This window comes from Mangifera indica, chromosome 6 (assembly GCF_011075055.1).
Source record: "Mangifera indica cultivar Alphonso chromosome 6, CATAS_Mindica_2.1, whole genome shotgun sequence".
In the NCBI taxonomy this organism is placed as follows: Eukaryota; Viridiplantae; Streptophyta; class Magnoliopsida; order Sapindales; family Anacardiaceae; genus Mangifera; species Mangifera indica.
The window spans coordinates 5,950,255-5,963,128 of record NC_058142.1 but is presented as its reverse complement, the minus strand read 5'-3'; the positions used below and the strand labels follow the sequence as shown (position 1 = coordinate 5,963,128).

Here is a 12,874-nt window from a genome sequence, read left to right as displayed (position 1 = left end):
TTTTAAATATTAAAAATTATTAAAATAATTTTAATTTTATTATTATTATATCATTATTTATTGATATTTTTGAGTAAGAATAATTTTATTTTTAATTAATATATCTAATAATATAAAAATATTTTAAAATAATTATTATAATTTCTACAAAAATATTTTTTAAAATTTTTTTTAATTATAGTAATAAAATATTATTTAAATTAAATATTTTTATAATAAATTTATTTAATAAAATGTATTTAAACAATAAAGTGCGATATTTAATTAAAACCTAAAAAAAAGATGGCAGCATTCACGTCTCTTCACGTCTTTCAGTTTTCAGTTGTCAGTGTCAATCGGTCAGCCAGCCTACTGCCTATCAACTCCATTATGACCCATTTTTAGTTTTAGGTCTCTCCGTCTTCAATCTTTCTTCTCATGAATCAATGTGAGTTCCGTCTTGTTTGTTTTATCAGTTATTTTGTCTCTGCTTTGTGTCTATCATGTTTGAATTCTCGTTTACTGGTACTGCCGTCGGTACTCGTAATGGCTGGTAATATTGCCGCCAACAGGGAAAAAGCGGAAGAGGCTAGAAGGACTTAGCCGGACGCCAGTGCAGTACTGGCCGAGTTTAGAAACTTACTGGCATTGGTTATTTAGTAAGCTTATGCTTTCCCGTAGTTCTTTATTCCTAGGTTTTTCTTTCATGTTGGTGGTAACGTTACCAACAACTATGGGTACGGCCTAATAGCATGTTTCGATATTCTTATTTATTCTTTCTTTATGTTCTTATTAGGTCGTGAAGTCTCATGGTGTTGTGGTGTGATAAGCTTTGCCTTGTTTTGGCTTTCGAGTTCTTAGGTTGCTTTTATATGTTTCTTTTGATTTTTGTTTAAGCTTTTATTTGGTCTTTTGCTTCTAAATTTTCAGGTCTCATTTTTTCTGAGTGCTTAAGCATTGCTGTCGCAGCTGCAGAAAAGTTTGCTTGCCGTAGATCAGTGACAGAAGTACTTGCGATTCTCTTTCTTCCCATTCCTCTGCCCTCGGCTCTGGACCGTTCATGTGTATTTTATTGTTCCTTCTGTATGTGACTATTTGACTATTGCTGAAAATACTTTTTCTATTTGGCTATTGTTTATTTTGTTCATCATGTGCTATTTCTTCTCCCACCATCGCGTGGGTTATTTTTGTAGTATTTTCTTGTTTAATTATAGGCTGAATCTATATGCATTTGATTTTCTTCTATGAGTTATTTCTTGAACGAGAGGGCACTAGGTGTAAGCCAATATTCAAATACAAAAGGTGAAAAATCATTAGAATTTCCAGATACAACTTAAGGGGAGAAGTCCATTCTCTATGGAAGATAGCCTAGTTTTGTGCTCCAAGTATTTGGCTTCTTTCTGGGCTTCCATTTCCTCAGACTTCGAGATGTGTGTATTTTTTCTTTACGTGAGACAACTGGGAGATGGCAGTGACTCCATAAGGGGGCTCTTTGCTCGTTGCTGTCTTTGGGCTTTTTTTCAGAGGGTCTTAAATCGGGATTTGGATTTTGGTTATTTTTTAGCTTGTCAGATTCCAAACGGTACACATGTGTAATGCTTTAGGCCATTCTTTGTTTCTGTGGGCTGTTTGTTTACCCCTACTTAGATCTTCTCAAATGCAGTTGTACCTTGTTTCTTGTTAAAAGAAGTTTTGAATGCATATTTTATGTGTGGCTAATTGATTATCTTTGCTAGAACTAACATAACATGTAATAAAAAATGCATGACTGTCTAGTGTGTTACATGATCGTTATAGAATAGGTGGAAAAAACATATATTTTAGAAAGCTCTCACCACTCTGAATAAGATAGAATCTCTGCTTCATTGAGGAACAACAATCATTTCCATTTGTTCAGGCTGTTGAATGGCTACATTTATGGTTTATTAATCTGATATGCGACAGTGAAGTTCCAAGGGAAGGAAAGACCTTAGTAAAATAATAACAAAAGAGAGAAGAAATAGTGTTATCATTAATCTGTTTCTCTGTATATTTTTCACTGTTTTACTCATACATATACAAGCTTATTTTGTCTTTAGTTGTTTTTGAAACAAGAGATGTTTGAAAGTTTAATTCTCGCTTACTCCTCTATTGATTAATAGGAAATACACACACACACACACAAAAAAAAGTGATTAGACTTAAAACATTATAAAAAATACTAGGAACAAATAAGAAACTAAACCAAGATTAATTATTGTAAAAAATAGAAGATTTTAATGTCCTAAAATAACATTCAAATCATAAACAAGTCTGAATTGAGAAATATTCATTTTTAGGAAGCTACTGGTTGAATTCATTTGAGAAAAATTTTCTTTCATTATTTGAAATAAGGACAGGGATCGATGATTGAAATTTGTTAAGGATGAGTATATGAACTTTGCTTAAAGACAATGTTTACTTTAAATTTTTCTTTAATGAGGTAGACCTAACACACTCAAATGGTCATCTGTAAAAGTCAAGTGAAGTGTTTGTGATGGACCCCAAATGTCACTATACATTAATTGAAATTGGCTTGGTAGGTTTGTAAGTTGCATGGTGTAGTTATTTCAAGTTTGTTTTGCAAGAATACAATGTTCACAATAGATTTTTTCTTTATTGAAAAGGAAACATGGATACCAGTTGTCAATGGGGTTATTTTTAAGTCCACCAGTGGCCTGGAAACGGTGTCTGTGATGCAGCCAAATGTTCTCGAACTTGGCTCATCAATTCTCAAACTCAAAGTTGATCAAACAACGCTAAGTACGAGAATTTTGTAATAGTGATTCCATTATGCATGTGCTCTTGAAAATCAAATAAATAAAGAACAAGTGTTTATAGGTGAAAAACCCGACCTTTCATTGAATACTCATAATCTTTACAAAAGGAATATTGCATGTAAACTTCACTCTCCCTCACTAGTAGTGTTTGTTCTTTATGTTCTACATGTACAATGGTTCAAGATCTCTATTTATATACAAGAAAAAATACTATGGGACAACTACGCATTTTCAAATTCCAGCAATTGCTTAACATGATTAGAGGGATCAAAGCAATCACTCCCTTAAATTGTTCATTTCTCTTAGTTTTCTCTTAATGTTGACTTTTCTAATGGTATGATCGTATTGTTTGCTAAACTAAGTGGTAAAGGTTGTATGATAACCCTTACATATATGTTGATTTGTTCTGACTGATGCTGAAAAACTCCAGGCTGAGTTTTATTACTTGAAGATAGATGCACGATGCAGCATCTAAGAGAGGCAAATTGGGAAGAGAACTGTAATTTTAGAGGGAGAATCAATGAGGAAGTTGGTTACATGAAGAATGATTGCCACTTCTATAAATCCTTTAAGTTGAAAGGTGTAAGATACTTTCTATATGATTCTGTATTTGCTTACCAAGAAGATTACCCAGAGGCTCATATTGGTAAGATTGTGGAAATCTATAAGACTCCAGCTGATGAAATGCGAATGAAGCTTGTATGGTTTTTTCGTCCACATGACATACGCAATTTCTTGAATGATTATAAGCCAAGCTGGAAGGAGATATTTTTAGCTTCAGGCAAGGGCAGGGGCCTCTCCAATGTCAGTCCTTTGGTAAATCAAATTCACAAGCCTTGTTTGATAGGCTACTCCTGAAAGAGATAATTAATATATATATGTAAAAGGAATTCTGAAACTTTTTGATGATTCCTATCTCAGGAAGCAGTTATGAGGAAATGCTATGTTCTTTGTGCATCAAATGACAGAAGAAATCCTCAGGCATCTAAAGTAGAGTTGAACACTGCTGATTACATTTTTAGTCGGACTTTTGATGTTGCAAAGCTCAAGATAGAAGAGAGTTTCCCTGAAGAAATAGATGGGGTAAAAGGTTAGTTTATTACTGGGTTTCCTCTAGTTTTAACGTCAGAAGATTGTCTTGTATTTGTTAATTTCCTTACCTTCATTGTTTTTTTGTCGACAAAATTTTCTTGTGGGTTGAATAAGCGTCTGCTATTAACATTAGTTACTAAAATTCAATATATATATTATATGCAGTTGAGCACTTTTTCAACCCAAGAAAAGATCAAGCACTTGTTAATGCTCATAGTTCTGAGGAAAATGTTAGAATGGAGACTGGAAAGTCAAGTTCATCTTTGAGCTTTGGATCGAAGAAAGTGGTTAGTGGTACAGTTAAACTTGATGGTTCTGGCATCAAACTGAGCCCAGTGGTGAAAGGTGATTTACAGAAGTGCCTTCTTCACATGTATTGCTTTTATTTTAAACTAATAAAATCAAATAAGCTTGTTTCCTGAATTTTCAGGAGTAAAAAAGCCTGCATTTAATGTGGGTGAGCAAGGTTATCTTCTGAGGCCTAAATCTACTGCTGCCAAGTGTGCAACAGGAGAGAGATACGAGAAAAATATAGATGGATTAGGAGGTTCGTTAACTTGTTATTCCTCATATATTCAATGTCAGCATTCGTTCTTCCTCTTAATTTTAAACAGACATTACAGGATGGACTGGAGAATCAAGCTCATCTTCCAGGTTAAGATTGGAGAAAGCAGTCCATAGTGCCTTTCCAGATGACAACTGTGGCAACAAAATGAATCCAGTGGTGAAAGGTGATTTTTTTGGAATGTCTTTCATATTTTATTCTTATAAAGTTATATTAGATGAAGATAACTTGTTTTTCAGTCATCTTTGTTCCTTGTAATTTTATCTATTAGCTGAAGTTAACTGGTTTCCATCAGGTTCAGAATCAAAAAAAGCTGCAGTTTCTGTGGACCAACAAGTGTATTGTCCAAGTGATAGAAGGAAAAAGGATGAAACACTCTTTTGGCCTCTTAAGCCGAAAGCAAGAGTGAGTGAGTGGACTGGAAAATCAATTTTGTGCCCCACGTTAGAGTTGGATAAAGTAGTTGGGCATGGTGTTAAAGCTTCCAGTTCTGGTATCAGAGTGAGCTCAGTGATGAAAGGTAGTATCTGAGGATAATTTTCTTTACACATATCATTCTTAATATACGAGATTATCTGAATTAGTTTTTGTTTTTTACATTTTTGTTGTCAGAAACAGCTGCACCAAATGCGGATAAACAGAGGCGCTTTTCAACTTATGATGCATCCTTGGGGCTTCAAACATCTGACAATGATGATACTGTGCGTAAAATTCGGTGCAGCCAACTTGAAAATCGGGCTAAAATGAGATGTTCTGAGTATATCATACAACAAAGTGCATCAGATATCCCTTTAAAAAGGAGGAGGCTTCTTCAGTGTGAGGAAAGCAAATATTTAGATGTGCCGACCACCCAACATGTCCCAAACAGGGGAATGAGAACTGTGAGTCTAAACATGGAGGTTACTAGAAGACCAGATTCTGTAAGATTTTACAACTTGAATTTGCCTTCCTTTCTGCAATCTTTTTTTTTTGTCTTAAAAGATTTCAGATTAGTGATACACATTTATCTGAGGGACAATAATTTGGTACTTTTATCTTGCTAAAGTTTTGTATGTCAAGTTGAAACCTTTCTGTTGCTTTGTGATGGAACAATCATCTTTAGCATGAACCTACATATTTACATCCACTAATGAGGTTTCAAGTATGTTTATGTGTTGACATCATAATTTTTAGGATATTGATATTTTTTACCTTTTTTATACATAAAATGCATTGAAATAATTAAATATTTTTGTCTGCTAATGATCATATTTTTAGTCATGAGGCATTTCCAGAACTGAAACAGTATTTTAAGACTTGTTACTCAGCATTGTTGCATTGAAAATTTAGAATTTTATTTCCAAGTTTCTTTTGTGACTTTGAATATTATATATTCGATTTTTATTTTTTGCAGGATAGAAAAAGTTGGTTCAAGGAACTAGTAAGTCGTCTTCCCTACGCACTATCACAAACTCATAGTTTTATGTTTGATTCTTCTTGTACATCTAGAAGCATCTCTTTTGTTGCAGACATTGGACTAAGTACCAAATGCTTATTGGCATAATTAAGATTTGATGAATTTAAAGAACAGAAAAAAAAAAAAAAAACAGAATTCAATAAACAGACTATAAGAGTGAGGTTATACAGATGATTAATCATGCATGAAACCTATTACCAACTTGATCTATTATCTGATGCGAACAAAAAAATTTCATTCTTATAAGAGATGCATAAATTTCGTGTTTATATACTTGATCCAAATGAATCTTAGATTGAATATTAGAATAATTTTTCCTTGTTGCTGGAATTTCTTATTTTACTTTCAGTGTTTACCTTTTTCTTCCTTTGATGATGATTTAGATTCTAATAGCTTAACACATCTACAAACTCAAAAAAATGGTTAAACACAAAATTCTCCGAATCTATATTTTTATTTTTTATAGTTTTCTCTTGCATTATACTCATTATTGTCATCTTTATCAGCCTTGGGAGAAAAGACTGAGGAAAGCTGATGAAGAAGGCACCCTTGTGTACCTTGAAAATCTGGATCCATCCTATACGTCACCCGAAGTAGAGGTACTTGATATTTCTCCATGATAATGGGTCTTTTTTTTTTTCGAAGTTTCCATCATTTTACCATATTCTACCAAACTTGGAAAATTTTCCGATGTTTCAGAGATGTTTGCATAGATCTGTGAATCTGATATTGTGTTCAATTTAACATAGAGATTTGGTGGCTCATATCCTTGTTATTTGTGGGTTTTTTTTGTTTGTTGTGAATTACATGAAATGACTATTTCAAAATAAAGTATGCAGCATGATCTACACACTGAGTAGTGGTATTTGATAATGATTTTGTAGATGCCCAAGCATATGATTTTATAAATAATCATATGTATGGTGTTTTATAAAATTATATTTTTAGCTGCTACACCATTAAAATAATGCACAATGAAATGGCTAAGAATAAATGAAGTAATGCTACTCTTCTTGAAACATATCCCAAATAAAGTATGCAGCATGATCTACACACTAAGTAGTGATATTTGATAATGATTTTGTAGATGCCCAAGCGTATGATTTTATAAATAATTATATGTCTATGGTGTTTTATAAAATTATTTTTCTTTGCTGCTACACCGTTAAAATAATACACAATGAATGGCTTAAAATAAATAAAATAATGCTACTCTTCTTGAAACATATCCCAAATGATGTCACCATATGTGACATTAACACATCGTTTGATAAATGATTAATTTATTTATGCAACAATACCATATATGTAACACATCATTTAGGATGTGATTTTTAAGATATGTTTTCCAATGAGTAGTATTGTTATTATGAAAATGGCACACTAAAATTTACAGTAATACTATACAGCCCAAAAGTTATCCTCATGTGGTGTTAATGTGTAAATGAAGTGATGATTTAGTGAATGACATAGCAATGCCAAATGGGATGACACATGACTTGGGAACATGTAGCATTGCTTCAAATTATGTTCATTAGAAAGATATTATATGTTGGATAGTAATCTTTGTTATTTTAGGTGCTTAAATTTAATAGTTAAAGCTCTAGTAATCCTGAATGGAATAAGCAGCCATAAATTCTTTGTGTATATAGCTGAATTTAATAGTTAAAGCTCTCGTAATCCTGGAGGGATTAACCTTTCGCATACATGATCAACCATTGCATAAGTTGTAGGTGTAGTAAGTCAGTTCATGCATGACCCAAAGGAGGAGCTCTTTCAAGACGTTCAGAAAATCCTTCAATACCTAAAGTCTACTCCTGGGAAAGGTATATTGTTTAAAAAGGGAGAAGGACTAACTATAAAAGGATATATTGAAGCAGATTATGTTGGATCTCTAATTGATAGGAGATCTACAATTGGATATTGTACTTATGTTGCAGGGAATGTAATCATTTGGAGATGTAAGAAACAACAGCTTTAGCTCTATCAAGTTCAAAAGCAGAATTTTTTGAGCTATGGCACATGAAATTCGTGAACTTTCATGGCTGAAAATTATCTTGAATGTCCTAAAGATCTGAGTGAGTGGTCGGATGAAGTTATTTTGTGACAAGAAGTTAGCCATCAATATAGCACATAACCCAGTTCAACAAGATAGAACCAAACATATGGAGATTGACCGCTACTTCATCATAGAATAACCAAAAATTGGGTTGATCATAACTCTCTGCGTGTCATCAACAAACCAGTTAGTCAATGTATTGACTGAAGGGTTGCTAGCGTTGAGTTTTCAAGGTATAACTCTGACAAGTTGGACGTGGAAAATATCCACTTACCAACTTGTGGGGAGTGTTGAAATTCCTAATATGTCTCTACTAGCATCCTTGGAATATCTCCTATCATTACTGAGAAATCTTTCTATTTATTCCTTAGAATATCTTTATCATTATGGAGAATATCTCCCATTTATGCCCTAGAATATCTCCTATCATTATGGAGAATATCTTATATTTATATGTAAATATTGTGTTCAGTCTAATTTTTTACTATTAATTAAGAATCCTATCCTTATTTAGGATAGGTTCACTACCGTATAATGTATAGTTTACCCATCAATGAAATCAGCTGAAAAAGTTTCATTTTCCTACACATTTTGATTCTATTACCATAAATTCCAAATTGTAAACTCTAAACTATATAAGGTGCCTCATAGTTTATATGAAATAAGGTGATTTAATCCTAATCCTAGCGGTTTTAGTTGGCAAAATTATGATTATCCTTGAAATTGTTTGAACTGTGGTGATCTTCAAAAATGGTTTGTTGAATTGAGTAGCCATGTTTGTGTTCACCATGAATCAAATCCGTTGTACATTCAAGTGCTGTATCTGATGTGCTCTCTCTCTTCAATTTTCATCCTTAGGATCTCGTATGGCATGCATTCAATGAAAGAGTTAGTGCAAAGATGTTACAATGCAGTGCTTTTTCTAGCCCTTGCAATGGTATATCATCTTCTTGTGACTCTACTTCTAATGATTCATGTTACAATTGCATGCAGTATGTGGTGGTTAATTTTGTGATTAATGTTGCGGGAAATTTCAGTCCTACTGCTTATGAAGATTGGTCATTGCATTTGGCAACAGGTAAAGCTCTTGTAATCTTCAAGTCCAAAGATGCGGCTGACACTGCAATATCAAAGTTAAGAAGGAGATGCCTAATGCTAGCAGGCGGGAGGTACTTTATCGAACTAGTTTTGTCTTTCTGTACTATTTCTGCTACTTGATTGTTTCTTGATATTTGGTTACTACTTAGACAAATCACCAAATCCCTAAATGTTCAATTAAGAGGACAGCTATAGGGAGAAATTGGACGACTGAAAATTTACAGTTATAATGCAGCTACTGGCCTTTGTAGCCAAATGATATTATTAAAATATGTCTTTACCATCTTTTGTACCATTTGAAAGAACAGACTTGATGTTTGAGTTGTTTGCATAGAGCAGACTTTGGAAATGGAATCTTCCAGCATTTGAAAGAGCTAATTCTGAAACTTCTATATTATTGATGTATCAACCTCCTATTTCATTAGGGGTTAGAAAGATTAGTGGAGCATTAGAACTTTTAGGGAAAAGGTTTGGGTTTGAGTCTCTTTTATGCGTGTGAAACCTTTATTTGAATTACTTACCAAATAAAAAAACCTCCAATTTCTAGAAATTAGTTTGATGCTAAATTGCATGGGAAAATAGGTCAGAGAATTGCTCACCTTGTTGTTTTGACATTTATGTTTTCTTGTGTGATGCATTTGCAGTGGGTTCCAATGCTTTGACTAAGCTCTTCTGAGTTCATCTCCTTCCATATTGTTGACAAAAGAATTCAGGTGCCTTTTGGTGACACTTAAATTGGAAGCAACAACACATCACTATATATTGTGTGACTAGGATATTGATTTAGTGCAGTATTCAAGTTTCACCTTGAAAGCTTAATTATATAGAAGAAATCCATCACTTATTAGTTCTGATTTGGCTTAGCACATCCATCTCCTATCACATTTAAAATCTTTCAGACCAGTACCTCTATTGAAAAGCTCAATATAATTTCTAGATACCATAGCACTAGAAGAGGAAGTATGTATCTATTATAACCGAAAGAAACTACATTTCAAAACTAACAGAGTGTGAACTCACAAGCTTAACGATTCTTCAGCTTTTAATACTAGATGACAAATTGAAATAAGAAATGAGAGGGCTTGAAGCTGTTACCAAGAAATGGACATATCATATAGCTTGCAAAATGAGCATAAGATTTAGTTTATGTGCTTTGGGTCCTCTTGATTAACAAGATGCCTTCTGGTTGAATGATGCTTGTGTGGAGTTCAAAAGCAAACTTGTGCAAGTGTAACCCAAAGAGGAGGTTATCTATTGGGTTATATTTGGGATGTGACAATTGACATCAGGGTGGGCTTGCTACTTGATGTGTAGAGGGTTGGTGGGATGACTTTACCAGGATGCAAGCTCCATAAATTATAGGGAGTTTGTCACATCCAACATTGCCAGTGAATGGTCTGGATTCAATTTATAAAGCTTGAGTCCTCTCAACTAGGTATATGTGTTTTAGGTGAAACACAACCACAGGTTAGAATTGGGGTTCAACCCATGGTTGTAAACCTGAGACCAGTTCGCTTCGTGGGTTTGAACCCTTGGTTGTAAACCTGAGGCCATTTGGCTAGGTCATAATATAAACTGAATCCTGAATCAAGACAAAAGCATGGGAAAAAAATTGCATGAACACATAGGTGTCCAATGGGCACTTTCACAGAAACCATATCTTGTTAATTGCATAACGGTTGGCATAGCTTTCTTTCTCCTATATGATAAAAATTGTTCTTACCACATATCGTTTCCATTATATAAATTTCAAATTTTCAGTTTGCATGTAACAAATTTGTCGTATCTGTAGACCTGTTGTTGGAACCAGAGGAATCCTACCAGAGCCTGATAAGCCTGCCGACTTTGTTGGGCATCTCATTCTTGATAAACTAAGGCATAAAAAGATGGTGACCCATGTATTTTTGTTATCATGATTTTTCTTATAATATATTTTCCTTTTCTTTCCTTTGGTTTAAGGATATTTGAACTACTATATCTTTAGTCCCCTATATCTGCTTGTATATCCCAGAATATCGCAGGATCAACATCACATTGTTCCCAGCCTAATACTCTGGAGTATTATATGGCCATAGAATGGTGTATACAACAAGCGACCTCAGATTTGTATTGGAAGAAATTACATGAGGTTCTTCTTAGAATATCTCAAATTCTATTCTTTTTATTATTTCTTCTGATTATATTTATATGTAAACAGATATATGACTCATATGCTCATAGAGATTCACGTACACTAAAAGTTGGGCTGATTTTCACCATATAAAGCATGTCTCTCATGCACTTATTTCATGCATTGCATCACTAAGTTGTGCCAGCCCTGACCTACCATGTGTACTAAATGAAAATTTATATATTTATTAGTAGTTTACATTTTTTTAATACAACTTTTTTCTCTTTAGCTCAAGTAATATAAGGATATCTAAAGAAAGAGATTGGGAAATAATAAAAAAAATTTTTGGGTTGAAAATGTATTGTTAACAAATGAGGGAGACTACATTATAGAAATTTATTCAGGAAATTGTTTTAAGGGAGATAGAGTGTAAAGTTATCTCATCAAGAGAGGATCCTAATGGGATTTTACCTAAAGAAATAAGAGTTTGTGATTGAGGGTTATTAAAAAAAAAAAATTAGACAAATAGATTTGATCCATATAAGTGGAAACATAAAGGTGTCATGAGATGCTTGAAAGTTTAGGAAATTTTTTATACATTAAATCTTATTATCTTTATCTGGCATAAGGTGAGGGCAATGTACCACATCAGAGGGTCTGTTACTTAAAATAAGAAAAATATGTGGGTAAAGTGTGATGTCACAATTCATGCAAGTATCTCTAATATTATTTCAGCAACTTTCAATGTGGAGCATGTAGGAATTTGTACAAGTATGAAATTCAACCTAAAGCCTTATATATGTTCTACCTTTTTGTAACTTTGGGTCAGAATTTGTATTAGTATCAAGTTTGATTTAGAGGTCTTTAACTTAACCTTTTTTTTTTTTTTAACTTTTAGCAACAAGCAAAAGAGATACGGGAGCTTACTAGAAAGATGAAGAGGAATTATTTTGGTTAGGAAAAGCATCTGGAAATGTTTTAAGCCATTAACATCACTTTTTGAAGTCTTGACTTTAATCTAGTAAGTACATAAATTCAACTGAAATATTCTTTTTTAACTTCGTTCCCGATTTAGAGTTTACTTATTTTGTATTCGAGATTCTTGTTTAATATTTTATACATGATTCTAAGATGTTATTTTCCTGCAGGAAGGATTTTAGTACTTTTGTGTTTATCTATAACAAGGAAACAGACACACGATGTCAACTGTTTTTGAAACAACATACAAGAAATTACCACAAGCAAAAGATGCGTTCTCATTTCTGGTACGTACAATCTTAGTCTCAGATTTTCATTGTGAAAGTGTGTACATATTGTTATCATCTTGTTTCATCTAAAACTTTTGGTCATAGAACATTTCCTATCACTTTTGTAGGAATGATTCTACACACACTTCTAGTTACAAGGTTGATCCATGTTTATTAGCTTATTCTGTTTTCTAACTCGAAACTATGACAAACCTGAACCTTTAGTTATGATCAGTAAGAGAGGCACATGAATGATTTGGATCTTAAACAATGTTTGTTGATAAGTTAGCATTGCTTTAACTAGAAGAATATGGATTTCATATCGGATCGACTTAGATACTAGCGCATAAGCTTAGATATTGTGTAAGGACTTTAAAAGAGTTTGTTTTATCACGTCTAGGGCTTGTTCTAGCTTCATGTTACAATTTCATATGGTAAAGTGAAATATAGTGAATGTAATCTACTCATCA

General features: G+C 33.2%; 1 protein-coding gene across 21 annotated transcripts; it reads left to right on the top strand.

Moving 5' to 3' along the window:
* The first annotated feature begins 295 nt into the window (after positions 1–295).
* Positions 296–12,874, top strand: LOC123218287 (protein ANTI-SILENCING 1). Of its 21 annotated transcripts, none has more exons than XM_044639645.1 (16): positions 296–427; positions 910–986; positions 3,208–3,593; positions 3,699–3,867; positions 4,035–4,214; positions 4,300–4,416; positions 4,484–4,600; positions 4,730–4,954; positions 5,047–5,354; positions 5,828–5,854; positions 6,397–6,489; positions 8,943–9,118; positions 10,840–10,945; positions 11,059–11,175; positions 12,056–12,178; positions 12,306–12,874. In XM_044639645.1, exons 3-15 carry the CDS (start codon positions 3,240–3,242, stop codon positions 12,113–12,115), a joined length of 2,049 nt encoding a protein of 682 aa, XP_044495580.1. In that variant the 5' UTR covers positions 296–427; positions 910–986; positions 3,208–3,239; the 3' UTR covers positions 12,116–12,178; positions 12,306–12,874. The 21 variants fall into 21 exon arrangements, with proteins under 21 accessions (XP_044495580.1, XP_044495578.1, XP_044495576.1 ...); XM_044639643.1 differs by having other exon boundaries at positions 910–1,062; XM_044639641.1 differs by lacking the exon at positions 296–427 and adding an exon at positions 434–638 and having other exon boundaries at positions 910–1,062.

Coding starts and splice junctions, on each gene's coding strand:
- LOC123218287 (XM_044639645.1), top strand. CDS start 3,240: ATGCAGCATCTAAGAGAGGCAAATTGGGAAGAGAACTGTAATTTTAGA. Junction 5,355..5,827: donor TTACTAGAAGACCAGATTCT/GTAAGATTTTAC, acceptor TATTTTTTGCAG/GATAGAAAAAGTTGGTTCAA. Junction 9,119..10,839: donor CTAATGCTAGCAGGCGGGAG/GTACTTTATCGA, acceptor TCGTATCTGTAG/ACCTGTTGTTGGAACCAGAG.